Source organism: Lampris incognitus, chromosome 2, assembly GCF_029633865.1.
Source record: "Lampris incognitus isolate fLamInc1 chromosome 2, fLamInc1.hap2, whole genome shotgun sequence".
Lineage (NCBI taxonomy): Eukaryota > Metazoa > Chordata > Actinopteri > Lampriformes > Lampridae > Lampris > Lampris incognitus.
In genome coordinates, this window is record NC_079212.1 from 97,722,078 (window position 1) to 97,740,892 (window position 18,815).

Below are 18,815 nucleotides of genomic sequence, written 5' to 3' on the forward strand. Positions count from 1 at the left end.
CCATCATTGTCATGCTCTTTATTGCTTGGAGCCAAATTCTTGTCTGAGTAGAACATGTGGTTTGCTGAAGAGATGTCATCCTTCACATCAACGCTTTAGATTAAGGCAAACTTTAGGGTGCTTTGTTCATTAAGTTTCCAAACAGTAACTTCATCATTGTGTTATAAAGGGAAGTTCCTAGGTCCCTGGAAAATGTCCCAAATTGTACAGATCTACATTTGTGATTATTCTGGTACAGAGGTTTCATGGAGTAAATCAGAATCAAACGTTCATGGATAAGCTGTTATTCATTGATAATTGACAGTGAAAGAGTTGGCACTTAGCATTTTGGCAGTTCAGCTGACACTTATTTAGCATGACTCGCAATATGTTGGTTAGTAGAGGTCTGAGTGTTTCTCGTTTGACACTTCGGCACCCATGGGTGGTGCTAGAATCAAAATCGGGACAAAGAGGTCTATCCGGGCTTCTGTGCATGGAGACTTCCTTGACCCGAGGGAATCTCAGCAGATTCTCTGAATTCATAAATGGTGGTGCTGGAAACATGGTTGGGTTCAAGAAGAATTTAAGAAGCAATCATACAACACAATCATACAACATGATCATTTCAAACAGTATTTATTCTTGTGTGAGAAAATATTGTCTCGGATAGATTGTAGATCTTGCAGTACAATTCAAATGACAAGATCAAAAATCTCCCGTGCCGCCAAAGAAAGAAAGGTCTAGTAGGCTAGTGCACTCACTCATGCCTATAGAGCTAAGGTTTTGTGCCAGCTGACTGCTAGGGAACTTGGTCGGACATTTTGGTAAGTACCATCACTATTACAAAGAGCTACTGGACATCATACATAAGTCTTTTCCAATATTTACTTTTTAAATAACACCCTTTCAACTGTCACACAATATAAATTAAAATCTAATTAGATTTTTGCATTCCTTAAATTACTTAATGTAAGCCAGTATAAACATACATTTACATATTTACAAAACTATACACATGCACGTTTACTAAAATGAGTTTTTATACACGGTTTTTGCCACATGTACAGCTCCATGAGTCAATTTGATAACGCTTTTCAAAACAGACCGATTGTGCTTTTTGATTCACTACAGCCAAATTTATCAACATTTACAAGTTATTAAGGGATTTGCAGCAAATTCATTAATGACCACAAATAATGAGCATCATCCTCTTTATAGTGAATTTACATTTTACTGTTAAACCATATAGCTGCACCAATCACCTCTGACATTCTAACATTATTGAGTACAAAACAGCTTCACAATAGGGAAAAAAACAAGCTCAAAATCCTCCACCCTCTGTAGGGTCAAAGTTGGGCTTGTGCAGGTGGTTTATGGACAAAAAAATAATAATCATTCTTTCTGTCACTTTAAAATACTTGTTGATGCCGCTTTGTGATCAATGAAACATTAAAATTAATTTTCAAATACATAAAAGATATTTCTCCAGTAAAGCCCGGCACCACTCGGACGCTATGACTGCCTGTGTAAGTCTGATGTCACTTCGGCCTACAGCAGGTTTTGACGGTCTTTTTAAAAATAAACCTAATTGTGTCTGTTTTAAGTTAACTTTGCTAAATGAGCTGTCTTATTACAAGATGGCTTGATGAATGGAGGAAATAGAGGATGTGAATGAGAGGCATGTGCTTTGTGCCCCTCATTTTTTTTTCTCTACAAAATGACTACCTTTTAAATAACACCACTGGGGATATCCCGATCATATAATTTAAGGATAGGTTAAAAAAGATAGTGATCTTTGTCCATAGATAATGACACAAACTTGCTCAACATAGGAACAAGACATGTGAGCCGTAGGCAGGACTCAACACTCCATAAAAAAAGCAATGACATTTCAATGGTACATACAATCTGAATATGCTTTGAATCAAGCCAGTCCCTTTCAGATTAAAATATTTACAGTTTTCCCCCTTCAAGGTCTTGATTCACTTTGGCCTAAAACAAACTTCATACCAACACATAGCAACAGTGGTAGTGTAATACAGAAAACCAGAAGTAAACAAACTAAAATAGTTACATGATTAACAATCACAATTTAATCTAAAAATAAAAACCCAACTCTTCAAGCTCAGATGCTTCTTTCCCCGTAAAATGACAAACCATATAAAACCTTTCATAGACATGAGCAACACTGATTTAATGCTCAAATCAGTCCACTTCAAATTAAAATCCAACTGTTGGGGCACCCTGGTGGCTCACCTGGTAGCCACATAAGGCTGAGTCCTTACCGCAGCGGCCTGGGCGCGGGCCCTATGCTGCATGTCATCCCCTCTCTCTTTCCTGTCTCTCTACAGTCGTCACTATCAAATAAAGCCAAAAATGCAAAAAAAAAAAAAAAAAACCAAAAAAAAAAAAAAATCTAACTGTTAAAATAGAAACCCTAATTTGTTTCTTGCTCACCTGTTTAGGGGCTTAAACGATTAGGTTTCAGTTCAACAAACCAGGCAACCTGTGAATTGATGATCATAACTAAAATCATTCATATAAAATTGGAGGGTGTGAAGTTGAGGTTTCCCCTCACATGGTTTAAGTGTACCATGGCTCTGTCATATGCTGTGTGCACTGACTTGCGAACACTGGGTTTCTTGCCCTCCATCAGACGCAGTTTGTCTACAGTGTCATCCATCCCCAGCGGGATCAATTTGTCCCGAGGCAACCATTGCCTAAGAGACAGGGAGTGAAGAGTTGAACAGGAAAAAAAAAAGATTAAAAGGATTTGAAACATTATAGTTTTACATTTCATTCAGAGGCTCATCTTGGCACTCTGTATCTTACCAAGTCCTTTTTGTGTCAAAGAAGAGCACTAGGAAGAGCTTCTCGACTGTTTCGGCTTGTCTCTGTTCACCCAGTTTGAGCACCTCTGTGGGGGGCACAGGAATGGGGATGCCATTGTGAAGCAGCCCTTCCTGGGGCATGTCAGGGTTGACAATCTGTAGGAATGTATTATGTCATGCACAGTGACAAATAAGAAATATTGTTTTAATTGAAATGGACACAGGCTTAGGGTTGGGCGGTATGACTGTTTATACCGTCCAACGGTAGAAATGTTTCCACCTGTAGAGATGTGGATATATCTTCTCCACAGCAGTAGCCTCTCCCTCTAGTATGTCTGTTGCTATGTTGCAAATCAATGGGCAGCACTGCTTTGTAGTAATATTGGCTTTATATGATTTGAGGAGAACTGCTTTAGGTGATATCTATGTAAGAGCATCATGGAGGACAGCAAGGTTGTAAATACAGAATGGATGCCTCCCAAATAGCACAAGATGCGTCACTTCCGTCGTGTGGATGTGGTTTGGATTTAGAAAATCCAACACCGAATAAAAATAATATACTCTTAAAACTGTGTTTCACCACAGTTGGTGGTGATGGAAATGTGAGCAACCGCTTACAACCTAAAGATGAAGCAGTAAACATTTCTTAATTGAATTTCTAGAAAAATTACTATATTGTGATATTTACCATCACTGTGATTTAAAATGACAAACTGAGATAACAGACTTTAGCCATATCGCCCACCCCTACTTCGACCTTCATGATACCTCTTCAAAAGGTGTTCCTTTAAGTTCAACAAAAATTGTGCACACTGGAACATTACAGATCTGATTCATTCTCACCATGGCTGGATAGGACGGATAGCCTCGACATTTGGCCCAAACTAGGTCCAGAGGGGTGAGCTCTGTCTCACTGTCTAAAGAGAGAAGTATAGTCCTTCCTGTGCATAGGAAAGGGAATTTAAAAATATCAAATTATTTACCATGTGTAAAACGACTGGCAAGTGAAGCCTTGTTCTGACATTTGGTAGTCAAACTGTAAGCATCACAAATTATATGAGTCTGAGTCTTAGATAAATTGTAAAATGAATCAAAACACACGGACAAATTCATGATGCTTCAGTGTATTCAGAAATATTCTCTTATCCATTCTTGTTGACAATGCGCACCAGAGGCAGAGTCATCCTCATTCTCACTGTTGGGTGCTTTCACCAGCGCTGGTTTACCTCGACTGCGTTTGGGTGGAGGGACACTACAGCTGTAGAGATAGAAAAGGCAAAATAGAGAGGCCATTTTTCAGAGGTTGATTTACATTTTATCATGGAGATGGAGTTATAACTTGATGTGAAATGATGTCAAATAATAAAACTGCGATTAGATACTTACTTTAATTTTTGGTCATCAGGATCGTCTGAAGAGATGTCCTTGTGCTTTCCAAGTCCATTTGTCAAGCCTAGTGGAGATAGAAATAGCCTCAAATGGTTACTTACCAGAAAACAAATATACTGAATAATTTCAACATGTCACAAAAAAAAGACTATTTCATCAATATATGCATCAATACTGGTTTGTTTACCTTCCTCTCTGAGTGATGAAAGTGTTCTATCTGCTTCACTCTCTGTGCTGTAGCCTCTAGATCTCAGGTGGTGTGAGGAAGGAGAGGGAGGTGTAGGTGTAGGGGTTGGGGTAGATATACTGGTCATACTAGGAGAATTTGGACTGGCAGGCCTGCTGTTCAAGCCGTTGGCTTTATCCTCTGAAGTTTTTCCATTTTGTTGCAGTGGAGTCTTAGTTTTGGCCTGTCTCGCTCCATTTTTAGCTTTCTTAAAAAGCACAGATGTGCGACGGCCAACTCCAACAAGAGGTGGAGTTGGTGGCGTTCCCAACGGGGTAACTTCGTGGATGGCCTCTGGTTGTGAACATGGGGTCTCTCCAACTTCAGCTTCATCCTCACCCTGGCTTTTGCTGCCATTGCGAACTGACCTCTGACGCTTGTAAGAGCGCCCAGGTGACCTTCGCCCTCCAGTTACTATGCCCAAGACAGGGGGTTCAAGTGGTGCATCGCCAGGTAGCGGTGATGACACTGGGCATGTGAGCTCTAGTACAGGTGGAGAGTCATCTGAAGCAAAGAGAGATTACATTAGCAATCATAATGACTGCATAATAAAGTCCCATTACAACTAAAACAATGGAAGTTATGGTTCATCTATTCTAATTAAGTAAAATATACTTAAAAGGCTTTTGGCTGAATAAATAAGACCTCATCTTTCAGACACAAAAAGAATCTTCTCACCTATCCCAGGTGTAGATGCCAGTGTTAAAGGTTCAGAATCTACAGTGTCTTTCTTTGCTTTTTCTTGTTTCTTCTCCTCTTTCTGTTCCTCTTCTTCATTTTCCTCTTCCTCTTCCTTGTCATTACCATTGAAAGACTGAGAATTATGCTGCTGCTGGTTTACCTTCTGCCTGAGAGTGTTGATCTCTCTGCGCAACAGCCGAATGCGCTTGGTTCGTCCGCCACTGGAACGCATAGACATAACCATGTCCAGTTTGTCCAGCAGGGCCTTTAGCTGCTCATCTGTGGTTAAATGTACTCTGTTCTCAGGATTCAGGATAGGGTCAACTGTAAAGCATTAGTGGCAAAATGTAGGAAAGAAAAAAAAATGAAAGGAAAGAGGGGGAAAAGTGAATGATCGGAGATGAAGGACAAGAGTTACATGTTATCCTGGTCAAGAAATAGCTTGCTCTGATTTTCATAAGCAACCAAAACATCAAACTTACCATCATCCCAGGTGCAGTGGTAGAAGCCATGTTTGTTCGGAGCCTCTGGGAGGTGCATGCCAGTGCTCGGGTCCAGGCCAATACTCTGAGCCTGCCGGTGAGCATGACGCAAAATGGCTCCTCCCACCTCCCGCAGGTGCAGAGCCGCTTTATGGAACATAGTATCCTTGGAGTTGTATTTCAGACAGTTTGAGACCATGAGGTCAAAGTCACTCTCAAGGTCTGCTATAGAGCAGTAGGCATGTGCCTCCAGTTTGGCACGCATAGTGGAGAGATCCATAGGTTCGGAAATAAACTCCAGGTAATCTGGTACCTTGAAGAAACATTAACATAAAAATCAATTAACCAAGTCACACACAAAGTCAAAAAGTAAATCAAAATCCAATTCCTGTATATTTGGTATTGTCTGTGCTGCACCAACCTCAGCTAGATTGACAGGCTGAGAGAAGATCTTGGCTGTGTCCTTCTCCTGAAGTAAGTCTAGGGTAGAGCGGAGCAATACTAGAGCAGGGGTCAACTTCAGTTCTAGAGCAGCTTGCTGAATTTTCATCTTTTGAGACAGTGAGAACATACACGAGAAAAAAAAATATAAATGGGGAGCAATAAGATTAAGTGAAATACAAGGTCACTCTGAAAGTATATACAAATTCATTAGAAACAGCAAGAACATGTATGAATGCCTGAATTAGAAATGCTTATTATAACCATATGTAAAATGAACTGTAACAATGACTGTTTGGGCAAAATGTATTGCTAAAGAAAAATCGCGATTACATCTGTAACACACCTGTTCTCTCTTTAGTCTCTCTCTCTTGCGGATGAGTTCCACTAGGAGCCTGGCTCTTTCCAGGTCTTGTCTCAACTTTTGCCAGTACCGCAACTCCTCTCTCGCAGCACATAGCTTCTCATCAGGCTCCTTCTAAGCACAAAAAAAGAAGCAAAGTGAGCTCTGATTTCATATTAAACTTGGTGTATAAATCTAAATATGCTTTAGAACAAATTTATTCAACTTCCCACATCCTTCCCCACCTGTTCAGCAGTCTTGTGGGCCTGCATGTGTGAGTGAAGTCGTCGTATAAGGGGCATGCCATTGCGTGACTGTCGTTTGAGTAGCCAGTAGTTATGAAGCCTTTGCATGAACTGATTTTTCCTCTGGACAGCAACCCCGGTACAGATCTTATTAAGCCTGTGAAGGAAAGATGCTGGATTGATTTGTCTATTCACTTGCTAAGATTGACTTGTCTAATCACTTACTAATCATTGCATGGCAGTAAACTGACACAGCAGATAGTTTATAAACAAATTGCATGGGACAAATGGTTCACGGATTAATTAACTATTTTTTAAAGAACAGCAATCAGCTCTGGCGATGTGATGTGATAAGCCCTAATAAAATGAATAAACAAAGTATGCACAGGAATGTGGCTGAGTGATTGCTGTACCTGTGAGAAGGAATTTGAGGCACTAGTAGCACAGGAACAGCAGAGCGACGGCTTGAACCACCAGACCCTCTCTTTGTCTTCTTCTTTTGCCCCTTGGGAGTCTTTTTGTTCTGTGGTGAAGGTGGGCTTTGGGTGTAGGACCTCTGACCTCGGTTACCCCTGCCTCCCACTAGTCTACCCTCTATTGCCTCATCTCCAGATCCATCCTGCCGTGACCCAACTGGAGAATGATGCTCACAGAAGGCGGTCTTCTTCACAGAGAAGGTGGTTCCATTGACACCCGTCTCTCGAACAGGGTCTATCTTCATAAATAGTCCAGCCTTCTGGGCACAGGTGACATGGAAGGCCCTGTAGCAATTGGCTTTGTGGCACTGGATAGACGCCCCTCTGCCTTTCTGCTTGCACAGGTAGCAGGTGAGCTTCCAGCGAGCAGTAGGGATGTTCTTGACCCCCTCAACAGGCTCCAAGAACACAGTGTTGGCAAAACACACCTCAGGGATCCATATGGCACAGACAACATGAGCCCAGCGTCCATCACTTGTCTGTTTAAAGGCACCTCCCCGGTTGGGACAGAGCACACAGTCTACAGGACGAGAAGGGGACTGCAGGCAGCAGCGGCACAGCCACTGGCCCTCAGGGACGTAGGGCACACCATAACACTCCTGGTGGACAGCCAGATTGCAGATGTCACAGAACAGGATGACATTGCTGTTTAGACACTCGTCATCAAGGCAGACACAGCAGAAGGCGTCCTCGTCTATAGCACCCTGGGACAGAGCCTGACTACGGGACTCCAGGATGGACTCCCTCTCCAGGCGGTCGATCAACAGCTCAAAGGTTTCTGGTGACACCGAGGCATGGCCATCTGATACCCTCTTCTGGTTGACCATTTCAAGCCAGGCTAGGTCCTCCTCATCCATGTCATACTCAGCCTCACAATCCTGCTCCTCTCCTGACTTTTCTATATAACGGTAGTAAGCTGCTGGAAGAGGAGGTGCATCTGAGGGACACACAGTGCTCAACACACGAAAGGTGGGCTCAGGCAGAGGGCTTTGGGAGGGATGTTGAAAGGAATTGGTATGATTGGTTTGCTGCTGGGAGCCAGAGCGATGGTTCTGATGAGATGCATTTTTGCCATTCCTCTTGCCTTTAACATTTGGCGATTTCTTCCATGACCTCGCTTTGCTCTGGGTCTGTTCACTGTTTTCTTTGTTGCTGTTGCATTCAGCAATGTCCTGGGCCATCATCTCATCCTCTGTTATAACAGGCAGAGGATCTGTAATGTTAATCCTATGAAGCCTTCCATCTAGGTCCACCTCCACAATTTTCTGGGCCTGAGCATAGGTCAAAGTCTCCCTGGATGGAGACAACTGCAGTCTGTAAGGTGAGGGAGGGCGCAGTTGGCCAGATGAACCCCTGGCCCTACCCCTGCCCCTGCCTCGGCCCCTGGCCATATCAAGTCCACTAAAAACTGTCTCACATCCCCGCCTCCTCACCTTCCTCATGGGGGGTTTACACCACCTCCCTGCAGAGAAGAAGATCAAGAAAAACCTTTCACGAAATTGTGCCTGTTATTCCCTTTATGCCATTTTATAGTGTTTTTATGCCCAAGTACCTGAATACAGTCTGTTGCTGAACGTAGAAGGTATTTGGTTTAAGTTCTTCATGTTACAGGTTGAAAAGGTGTTACAAACCACAGATGTTATCCAAAGTAGTGTTTATAATTTAAAGACATATTTGTAAAGCGCTTTGAGTGGCTGTTGCAGCTAGAAAAGCGCTATATAAAATGCAACTTGATTGATTGACACAGTTAATGAGATCTCTGTTGTTATTCAAGTTCCCACTATGTGTGTTTATATGACAATGCATATTTTCTGAGCAATCCTGTAAAAATTTCCTTGCTTGTTGCTACAAAGTAAGAATGTAATCTCAGTAAACATTTACTTTTAATGATGGTTTAACCATGGCTTTTATGATAAAAAAGAGCCAAGAGTGCAAATGTTGACAATATTATTAATTCAATTTGCGTTTTACATGTAGGTTTACGTCAAAATAATTAGGAAATTATTTACTGTCCATTAGATGTAATTATTATCATAATCTCATGTAAGCTAATGTGCTGCTGTCATGACCAAAGTGTGGTGGTTTAAGTAGTACGGCTAAACAAATACAACTACAGTAGCATGTACTGCTTGCATACGCCACAGGGCTATGTGGATTGGTCCAATCAGATGTCTGTTGCATTGTCACGTGATGTAGGAGCCAATGAAATGTACAGCGTCCAGTATTCCCCCCCCCCTTGTTGCTGTGCATAGTTAGGTTGACGAGCGCTAAATACCAACCCGAGAGTATCTAACAGCTGTCAGCCATTTTACCCGTACAACAACAGGGATAGCACTTAGGTTGCGAGTTGATTAGCAGCCCTATTAACCGTGGCAATTGCAATCAGATTGTGGATTCTCTATATTACATTGCCAGACTGCAAATATAAATTGCAACACACTTTAGATTAAGACAATGCAATGAGCAAAAAAAAAAAGTCCCTTGCTTTTTAGTACGGCGAGCGGTTTCACAGACCTCTTGCTTACAGCCTTTCATTTGCTGATGTGATAACGTCTACTCGGTCGGACAGGACACACTGCGCTCACTCACATAACAGCAAATATCCCACCAAACACGGCTGAATCATGTTTAATGTTGTAGTCATTTACCTTGTCAACAGCTCTCCCGTGCAGTGTGCGTAACAGAGAAAACAACGTTAACCTAGCTTAGTGTCAGCGAACGGCTGACTACCACCGAGGCGGACATGCTAGCTGTTCCTGTTAAACCACCGCTAGCCTAGCTAGCCGGTAATGTCAGGGCGACAGCGTCATCTTCACACTTCACTCCTCCGTTGTGACTTCGGACAAACGCGCAAACTCGACCCAGCTTTACAGTAGTGGTTTTAGGCGTTTTAAATGTTGTTGTGTACCAAAATAAGAAGGAGCAAATTCCTATGGAGCCTTGGATGTGGCTAAATATTCAGTCAAAATGGCTTGAAAAATACGCCCCTTTGGAAAAAACGGACAGCGCCAATGGTAGGTCGCAGTTCTCACTCGCGAGCAGTGCGCATCAGTCCCTCATTGGTCAACAACAACAACCGATGACATCGAAGGCGTCTTGGTGCACAAACGGGACTTAAACCGTTGAAAAAAACATCCGCACATTCAATTTGCGCGCCTTATCTTCATAATCGACAGAAACCAGACGGATACCTGTTACACATTTAAAGTTTACAAGTCAACATGTGTGTTATCTTCGAAGCTTGTGGGAAAATCAAAAAACTGTTGGCCCGATGTTTTCCAAAAAAATTGGTCGTCATGTTGTAGTTGGGTTTCCAAACGAAGTCTTCCACTCACTTTTCTGGCCGTTCTGCATAGACGCTGGACAGACAGTGCACTTGACCAGGCGTCAGTAAAAATTAAACATGGCAGGGAAGTGGAAACCAGTTTGTTATAATTAAATGCTTCTGTAAAATAGAGACGCATATGCGTCACTTTCTCCCAATATATATATATATGTGTGTGTGTGTGTGTGTGTGTGTGTGTGTGTGTGTGTGTGTGTGTGTGTGTGTGTGTGTGTGTGTGTGTGTGTGTGTGTGTGTGTAGGTGTATAGCCCCTCCATGGGATGTACCATTGACAGACAGAAGATGTTGCTTATATCGCGAAATCCTAGAAAAGAAGGAAAGGAAGTCACTTTATTTTATCATTGTACAATTCGGTTGCAATGAAAATTATCTGCTGCATTTAACCCATCATATTGTATAGGAGCAGTGGGCAGCTGCAGCGCCCGGGGACCAACTCCAGTTCTTCTTTTCATTGCCTTGGTTAGGGCACAGGCGGGAGTATTACCCCTAACATGCATGTCTTTTTGATGGCTGTACTGAAGGGCAGCACAGAGGCTCTGATCATAGCAGCACAAGAACAGGCACGCAGGACCAATTCGGTTGAGGCAGGGGTCTACCACACCAGACAAGACACAAGATGCAGACTGTGCAAAGATGCCCCTGAGACAGTCCAGCACTTTATAGTAGGGTGTAAAATTCTAGCTGGGAAAGTGCACACTGAAAGGCATAACCAAGTGGCTGGGATAGTGTACAGGAATATCTGTATTGAATACAGGCTGGAAGTCCCCAAGTCCAAATGGGAGACAGTGCCAAAGGTGGCTGAGAATGGCAGAGCTAAGATCCTGTGGGACTTCAAGTTCCACATTGACAAGCAGGTGCTGGCTAACCAACCAGACATTGTGGTGGTCGACAAGTGACAGAAGTAGTGATCAATGTAGCATCCCAAGCGACAGCACCATCAGGAAGAAAGAGCACGAGAAGCTAGAGAAATATCAAGGGCTGAAGGAAGAACCGGATGTGGAAGGTGAAATCCACAGTAGTCCCAGTGGTAATAGGAGCACTAGGGGCTGTGATCCCCAAACAAGGAGAGTGGCTCCAGCAGATTCCAGGAACAACATCCGAGGTCTCTGTCCAGAAGAGTGCAGTCCTAGGAACAGCTGAGATACTGCACAGAACCCTCAAACTCCCAGGTAGAGGACCCAAGCTTGAGGAAGACACACACCACCCGAAAAATTGAACTACATTTGGATTACTTTCTCCCTTGATGAGTGGTTCATATTGACAGCTGATTCTTTTTATTCAGATAAAAAAGTGTACAAAATGGACAAATAATACATCATCACAAGTATGTACACTTAGTGCTAGGAGATGGGTAAACATGTATTTGTATGATAATCAGATTGTACCTCTAATGAAAAAGGACTTTGAGTAATACCTGAAAAACAGGATACAAAGGCTCCACTTTGCAAAACTTAAAATCATTGCTCCCATGTAAACATATAGTGATGAGCCTCAATTTTAAAGTCTAAGCCAACTCATAATACCCACTGTCACTGCAATAATAATAATAACAACACATTTTATTTGTGGGCACCTTTCAACTCATTCTTGTTATCGGTATCTCCAAAGACGGCACTTCTCTGATTTTATTCTTCGGTGGCAGCTACATATAGGTTGGCAGACCCTTTCCTTTTTCTCCACCCCACCAAAAGTCCTCTAGATTCCCCACCCACAACACTTTATTGGCTGGCTTAACTGGATTTACTCTGCAATCTTCACTCAGGCATCATTCTGAGCCACATCCAGCTCCTAAAGGAAGCGTCAGTCACTTGTGGTGTCCATCCAGCAATCGTAACTTGAAGTTCTGTCAGGTACAGTGCTGAGGATATCTTTCATACGCACTGTCATTAATTGGCTGCTCATTCTTGAAAACTATTTACAGATACCTCTCTTAATTTGGTTCAGATATTCAACTTTTTTTCTTTTTTCTTTTAATGAAAGTTTTATCTGTATTCGTTTTCCAGTTTATCCACATATTACACGTCTTTTCATAACTTGTAGGATGCGACTTGATAAGATAAGGATGCTGTTCGGCCCCATCGTGTGCACTGTGGGGATTCTTCTAGACATAGGATCATGTACTGCTGGTAAGGAACTACTTCTCCGTCTGTCACATTTTTATACATGCTGTAGGAATCACATGAAGATTACCGTGTCACATATAACTCAATTTAATTAACCACACTGACTAACAGCATATCTAAACAAGATTAAGTGTGTATTTTATATAGATGGAGAACATAGTAAATGTATGTTTTGTGACAGGATACTAATATTTTATAGTTTGGGTCACTTCATTTATAGTTCTCTTTGATGGCAGCGTACTAATTTCTGTGCCAGACTCCTCATGTTTTCTCTGCTGGGTTTGGTGGAAATCCCTCAGGCTTGAAGGGAGGTTAATGGGTAAACTGTCAGCTGGGCTCCATATCAAAGTGAAGCGCCATATCCTGTCTGGCACGCACCATGCCCAACTCTTGTGGAAAAGGAAACGAGCCAGTTGACATTCTCACATTATGGTGGCTGATCAGCTCTACTGAGCAAACAAAGATCCTATGGTTTAAAGTGAACCAAAAAAGTGACAGGAGACCGAAGAGCTTGTATACATGTCATCTTTTGAAAAGGAGGAGCCGAGAGTTGTCAAAATCGCCCTGTGATACTGATGGAGGCCCAAGGCCTTCGTCTGAATCAAGGCTTTTGATACTCTTTGACTGCCCTCCCACCTCCCAGTGCCACGGCTTTGTTGTTGGTTGAATTGAAACACTCAGCTAGCCCTCGGCACTATGTGGTGTTCAGACCATTTTTAAGAGAAAGAGACGAGTATCTCTAGGATACCGGAAATCAGTAGTGTCTAATATTCACCTCACACATGAGGGAGGTCTCTCCGCATATTAGTGTGAAGGCCTTAAAATGGTAACCATACAAAGGGGTCTTTGAATCCACTAAATTTAGAGTCTGCTTCAGCTGTAAACAATTGCTGAGTTAAAAAAAAACAAAACAAAACAAAACAGTGGCACCCAACTCAATCTACAGTGCGTCAGCATGAATTATTCCTTCATTTACCACGCATTAATTGTTGCTTAATTGTTTTTATATTCTCCAGATATTGTCCTAACTGTCTCCAATGTTCTCTTTTTTACCCCCTTACTTAACACCAGTACGACCAGAGTTGCGAATCACGACGATCAAGGTAATTCATACATGTGTTTCAGACTTGAACATACCACCCGGGAATTCTGTGAAGGATTTGACGTTTGTATGTTTTGACCCCCCCCCCCCCCCCGCTTTCAGCAAGACCCATACGCAATGTCTAAAGGCTCACAGCTGGAGGGCTATTGCATGGACCTGCTGTCCGAACTCGCCAAGAAAATGGGCTTCAAGTACAAAGTGCACCTGGTGAAAGACGGCTCATACGGCAGACAGGATGAAAACGGGAACTGGAATGGAATGATCGGGGAGGTGGCAAGAGGGGTGAGTGCATGAAAGCCGACATTTGCAGGGATCAGAGAACAGTAAAAAAAAAAAAACCCTTGGCAGAGGCTTGTGTTTCTCAGTTGGCTTATCATTGATGCCCGTGATTGATGCTTTCAAAATAAACACATTTTCAAAGACGAACATCATCATTTATTTTTATGTTTGGCATATTCTAAGGTGCTCTCATAAATATTGCACACAACTGGTGCATGTGGTTATTTATGGATGTATTTATGCATTACTTACAGGAAGCAGACCTCGCGATTGCTCCTCTGACTCTCACTGCGGCCCGGGAGAAGGCCGTGGGTATGACCAAACCGTTCATGCAGACAGGAATCAGCATTCTGTTGAGGAGGGACATCTCGGAGGAGGCAGCCTTTTTTGATTTCCTGACCCCCTTCTCGGCCTATACGTGGATGGGCATCCTCATTGCCTACCTGGGAACAGCTGTTTGCATTTTCATTGTTGCCAGGTTGGTAATGATACTATTAAAAATATATATATATATATATATATGTATATATATCACCTTTGTTTAGTGAATGTGGCATCATTTTTACATGGCCCTTGTATTTGGATGTGTACCCTCGACTGCTCTGAATGACGTCCTTAAATATTGTCACACACTTTTTTAACCCTAAAGTATCTTTTCATTAAAAGTTCAAGTATACATACAGTGTACAAGGGAAGTTTTGGCAGGTTCTGTTGCACACATTTAACACTTGTGTAAAAAACAGACTCAGCCCATGTGAGTGGAGCCAACCCCAGAATGAGGAGAACAGTTTTGGCCTCCTGCACAGCTTCTGGTACACTGCTGGAGCTCTCACCCTCCAAGGTAACCAGTAGGTCCTTATACAGGAACTTCGACCACTTTTGTCACTCATCTTGGCACAGTGAAGCGCGAGGAGCATTTTATTTGCATGTATCAGCGGATCAATATCCTTCAATAGGTTTGCGTAATTTCTCAGTTATTCCTTTTACTCATTTTTTTTTGTGTTGTCAGGTGCTGGTCCTCACCCTAAAGCCCTGTCAGGACGGGTCATCTGCTGCACCTGGTGGTTATTTTCTCTTGTGCTATTGGCCTGCTACGTCTCCAACCTCAGCTCCTCCAAGAGCTCTGAATCTGCCCAGCTTATGGTGAAAGGGTTCGAGGATCTTGCCAATCAGGATGTCATGCAGTACGGCTGCTTGGCTGGCTCTTCCACCCTTGCCTTTTTCAAGGTAAGAGAGGTGGCGTTTGTACCTCCTGGGGCGGCACAGTGGCCCGGTGGTTAACGCTGTCGCCTCACAGCAAGAAGGTCCTGTGTTCGAACCCCAGGGTTGTCCAACCTTGGGGGGGGGGGTCATCCTCTGTGTGGAATTTGCATGTTCTCCCTGTGTCTGTGGTGGGTTTTCTCCGGGTGCTCTGGTTTCCCCCACCATAAAAAAAAGGCATGCATGCATGTTAGGATTAATACTCCTGTCTGTGCCCTTGATTGAGGCATGGCAAGACGAACTGGAGTTGGTCCCCTGGTGCTGCACGGTGGCTGCCCACTGCTCCTAGCTACACAGCTAGGATGGGTTAAATGCAGAGCGTAATTTCCCCACGGGGATCAATGAAGTATCTCAAAATCAAAAATAAATAATGAAAGAGATAACTCATGTATCTGATCAATAAGCTCTCGACACTAACCTTTATCCTTTCGTTATAGCCTGTTCTTATGCCTTTACGTTTTCTTCCTTTGTCCAGCATTCGAACAACCCAGCCTATCGGAGAATCTATGAACACATGGAGAGAACAAAGAGTTTCGTCTCATCGATGGATGAGGGCGTTCGTCGTGCAAAGGAGGAAAACTACGCCTTCATCGGAGAGTCCGTCTCTCTGGACTTGGCAGTAGCACGCCACTGTGAACTGGTCAGAGCTCATGAGGTCATTGGCATGAGAGGGTACAGCATCGCCACCGCTGTCGGTGAGGCTGATGACTTTGACACTTCAAATCCGTGTGAACCCGAGTAACAGACAGCAGGACCTGTTAAACTGACTCAGCGCTGAGCAAGCTCACATCAGCTGACTGTTGTGCACCAAGCTTGAATGTAATCCTTCGCTAAATAACGTCCACTGAAAATGTGCTTTTTTTTTGGGTCGTAACAGACTCAGAATGTCATGAGAGGAGTCTAGAGAGCCTTAGCCACCATATCAATCATGGAATAACAGCCTGTAGATAGGAGACCATCACTTACTCGCATTTGAGGTGTTGCTCTGTAACCCATGCGAGGAGTGGGTTGTTGGATAAAGACAACAGTGAGAGAGGTGGAGAGAAGTGCAATAAAGAAAATGCAAAAAGGGTCTCTCACTGTACTGACTGGCTGTACTAGGAACGTCTTTTCATAATGGAAGGTGTTTTCAGGGACACTTCTCGAACCACTCTGAGGCTGTTTGTGCCAAAGATGAGCTGTTTTAGTGGACGTTATCTGGTGAGCGCCATCGCCCTGAAGGATTCCACTGCAGCTTAGTGCGCAGCTGATGTGAGCTTGCTCAGCACTGAATCAGTGTAAAAGATTCTGCAATTATGTCTCAATTAGACTCCCAACAACACAAAAAAGAGGATTTAGGGGAAAAAATACCAGAGTTTTCCTTTAATTAAACAATGAAAACCAAGAACTTGGGGGGGGGGGTTTGTTTTGTTTTGAGAATGACATTGCAAAGCAGGAAAATTCTGTTGAAAAAAAAAAGTTCCTTACATGTTTTATTTTTGTTTTGATTAGGTTCTCCCCTTATAAAAAATCTCAGTGTGGCAATCCTGCAGCTGAGTGAGGCAGGAGAGCTGTCTTACCTACGGAGTAAGTGGTGGGCCAGCAGCTGCATGGGAGATACAGCCAAGGCCTCAGCTGTACAGGTCCACAGCCTGAAGGGGATGTTCTTGGTGCTGGCCTTAGGTCTGGGACTGGGTGTACTGTTGGCTGTCCTGGAACTAACCTCCAAGAGCCGCAGCAGTGCCGGGGAGCAGAGGGTACGTGCTTTCAAGCCGCCAACACACAGACACACTTGCAAGCTACATTGCACACACATAATATTATTCCTCACAGCCACATCTGGACATGGGCAGAACGTATTCACTTACATCAGTGGTTCTTAAACTGTTACGTGTACCGCAGGTGGTATGCACAACTCCCCTTGTTGGTATTCCAGATAGCTCTGGAAATGTGTTGTATGTTCTGACAAATCGCCAAAGCCTAATCAAAACTAATAAAATACGTGAACATTCAAAATTTGCAATCTGTTTAAAGTGTTTATCGGTAATTTTTTCATGCTAAAAAAATGCCCTGTGATGGCCTGGCGGCCTATCCAGGGTGTCTCCCCACCTGCCGCCCAATGGCTGCTGGGATAGGCTCCAACATCCCCGCGACCCTGAGAGCAGGATAAGCGGTTTGGATAATGAATGTATGAATGAATGAAAAATGTCATATTTGATACCCTTTCCCACTGTCATTTTTAAAGCAACAGCCATTCACTGTTCTACCGTTCTGTAATTGCTTCTTTATATGCTATGTTGTATTGGTGCCGGTGTTATAGAGTTTTCTGACTCCCCCGCAGAATGTGACTCCCCTTGGCGTGAACGGGTTACGGTTAAGGTTGGGGTTAGGGGTTAGGGTTGGGGGTAGGGTTGCCAACTCCTTGAAATGGAAATAAAGAACAGGGGACAGGGACGGGGGTTGGATGGACGGGGCAGCGCGGGCATAACAAATATAATGTGCCTTACACTACACACACACACACACACACACACACACACACACACACACACACACACACACACACACATATTATTTATATATATGTTTTATCTATAATAAGGAACGATTCCTTATTTTAAGGAACGGTTGGATACCCTAGTTGGGGGGGGGGGGGTTAGGGTTAGGGGCTTGTGTTTGGTTGTGGGTTAGGAGTTAGGGTTAGCTTAAACTAATCTAGTCTCATGCCAAGGGGAGTCAGATTCTGTGGGGTGTCAGAAAATCCCACAACACCAGCGACCCACCAAGTATTCAAATGTATTGGTCACAAAAGGATGAGAAGAAGACGAAGAAGAAGGAAGCGGCGTGTCACATGCGGACGAGAAAGCAATAGGCGTTAAAATACAGAAATAAACATTATCTAATGTTTGATATGGATTGATATGCGCAGTATTACTGTGCCAGGTGACATAGTTGTTCGGTCTTCTTTCTCAAAAACACACACACACACACACACACCACTGGTTGCTTATCTCGCCGGTGTTATTCCAAAATCTTTAACCCCTGGAAATTCTGACCCGCGTGTTTAGCGTCACATCCATTTCAAATGGGACGCTGGGATTTGGAGTATGAAAACAAACTGTCGACGACGTTAAGGACTACTGCTGTAACACGTATAATAGTATAATCTTGTTATTTTAGTATAGCGTTGGAGGTGTGACTGTATTTGTCAGAAAAGAGATGTACATCTAGATGTGTCCTTTTGTCATGATGATAATTTGTAGTCCAGTAGATCGGTGCGTGTGTGTTTGTGTGTGTGTGTGTGTGTGTGTGTGTGTGTGTGTGTGTGTGCGCGCGCATGTGCGCGCTCACTTAATTAATTGAGATTTTTTCAGTGGTTTACGGTTTGACCGGAGGGGGCGCTTGGTCCAAAAACTTTTGAGAAAACATGTGCCTCCATTAAAAAGGCTGCTCGGATCTGCCGGTGTTGATCTCCGTGTCTGGCCTCCGCAGAAAACCTGCTGCGTCGTGCTCTCCGAGGAGCTGAGACAGCGCGTGAGAACCAGCAACGTCAACAGACGGCAGCAGAGCGCGGAGAAGGACCCGGAGAAAGCGTGAGCGCCATGCTCTCACCACCGACTCCCGGACCTCCTCAA

At 43.4% G+C, this 18,815-nt stretch overlaps 2 protein-coding genes across 2 annotated transcripts; one reads left to right on the forward strand and one right to left on the reverse strand.

Annotated features, from left to right (window-relative positions):
• Positions 1-11: 11 nt before the first annotated feature.
• brpf3a (bromodomain and PHD finger containing, 3a) lies at positions 12-8,570 on the reverse strand. Its single transcript, XM_056275114.1, has 12 exons — positions 7,031-8,570; positions 6,618-6,774; positions 6,376-6,507; positions 6,010-6,138; positions 5,589-5,901; positions 5,104-5,430; positions 4,387-4,929; positions 4,197-4,263; positions 3,980-4,068; positions 3,654-3,751; positions 2,812-2,966; positions 12-2,699 (listed from the first exon to the last, which is right to left on the reverse strand). The coding sequence occupies exons 1-12, from the start codon at positions 8,533-8,535 to the stop codon at positions 2,516-2,518; spliced, it is 3,699 nt and encodes a 1,232-aa protein (XP_056131089.1). The 5' UTR covers positions 8,536-8,570; the 3' UTR covers positions 12-2,515.
• Positions 8,571-12,478: 3,908 nt separating this feature from the next.
• Positions 12,479-18,777, forward strand: si:dkey-183j2.10 (probable glutamate receptor). Its single transcript, XM_056275069.1, has 9 exons — positions 12,479-12,563; positions 13,632-13,663; positions 13,765-13,944; positions 14,196-14,419; positions 14,685-14,782; positions 14,951-15,168; positions 15,677-15,896; positions 16,693-16,937; positions 18,673-18,777. The coding sequence occupies exons 1-9, from the start codon at positions 12,479-12,481 to the stop codon at positions 18,775-18,777; spliced, it is 1,407 nt and encodes a 468-aa protein (XP_056131044.1).
• The last annotated feature ends 38 nt before the right edge of the window (positions 18,778-18,815 follow it).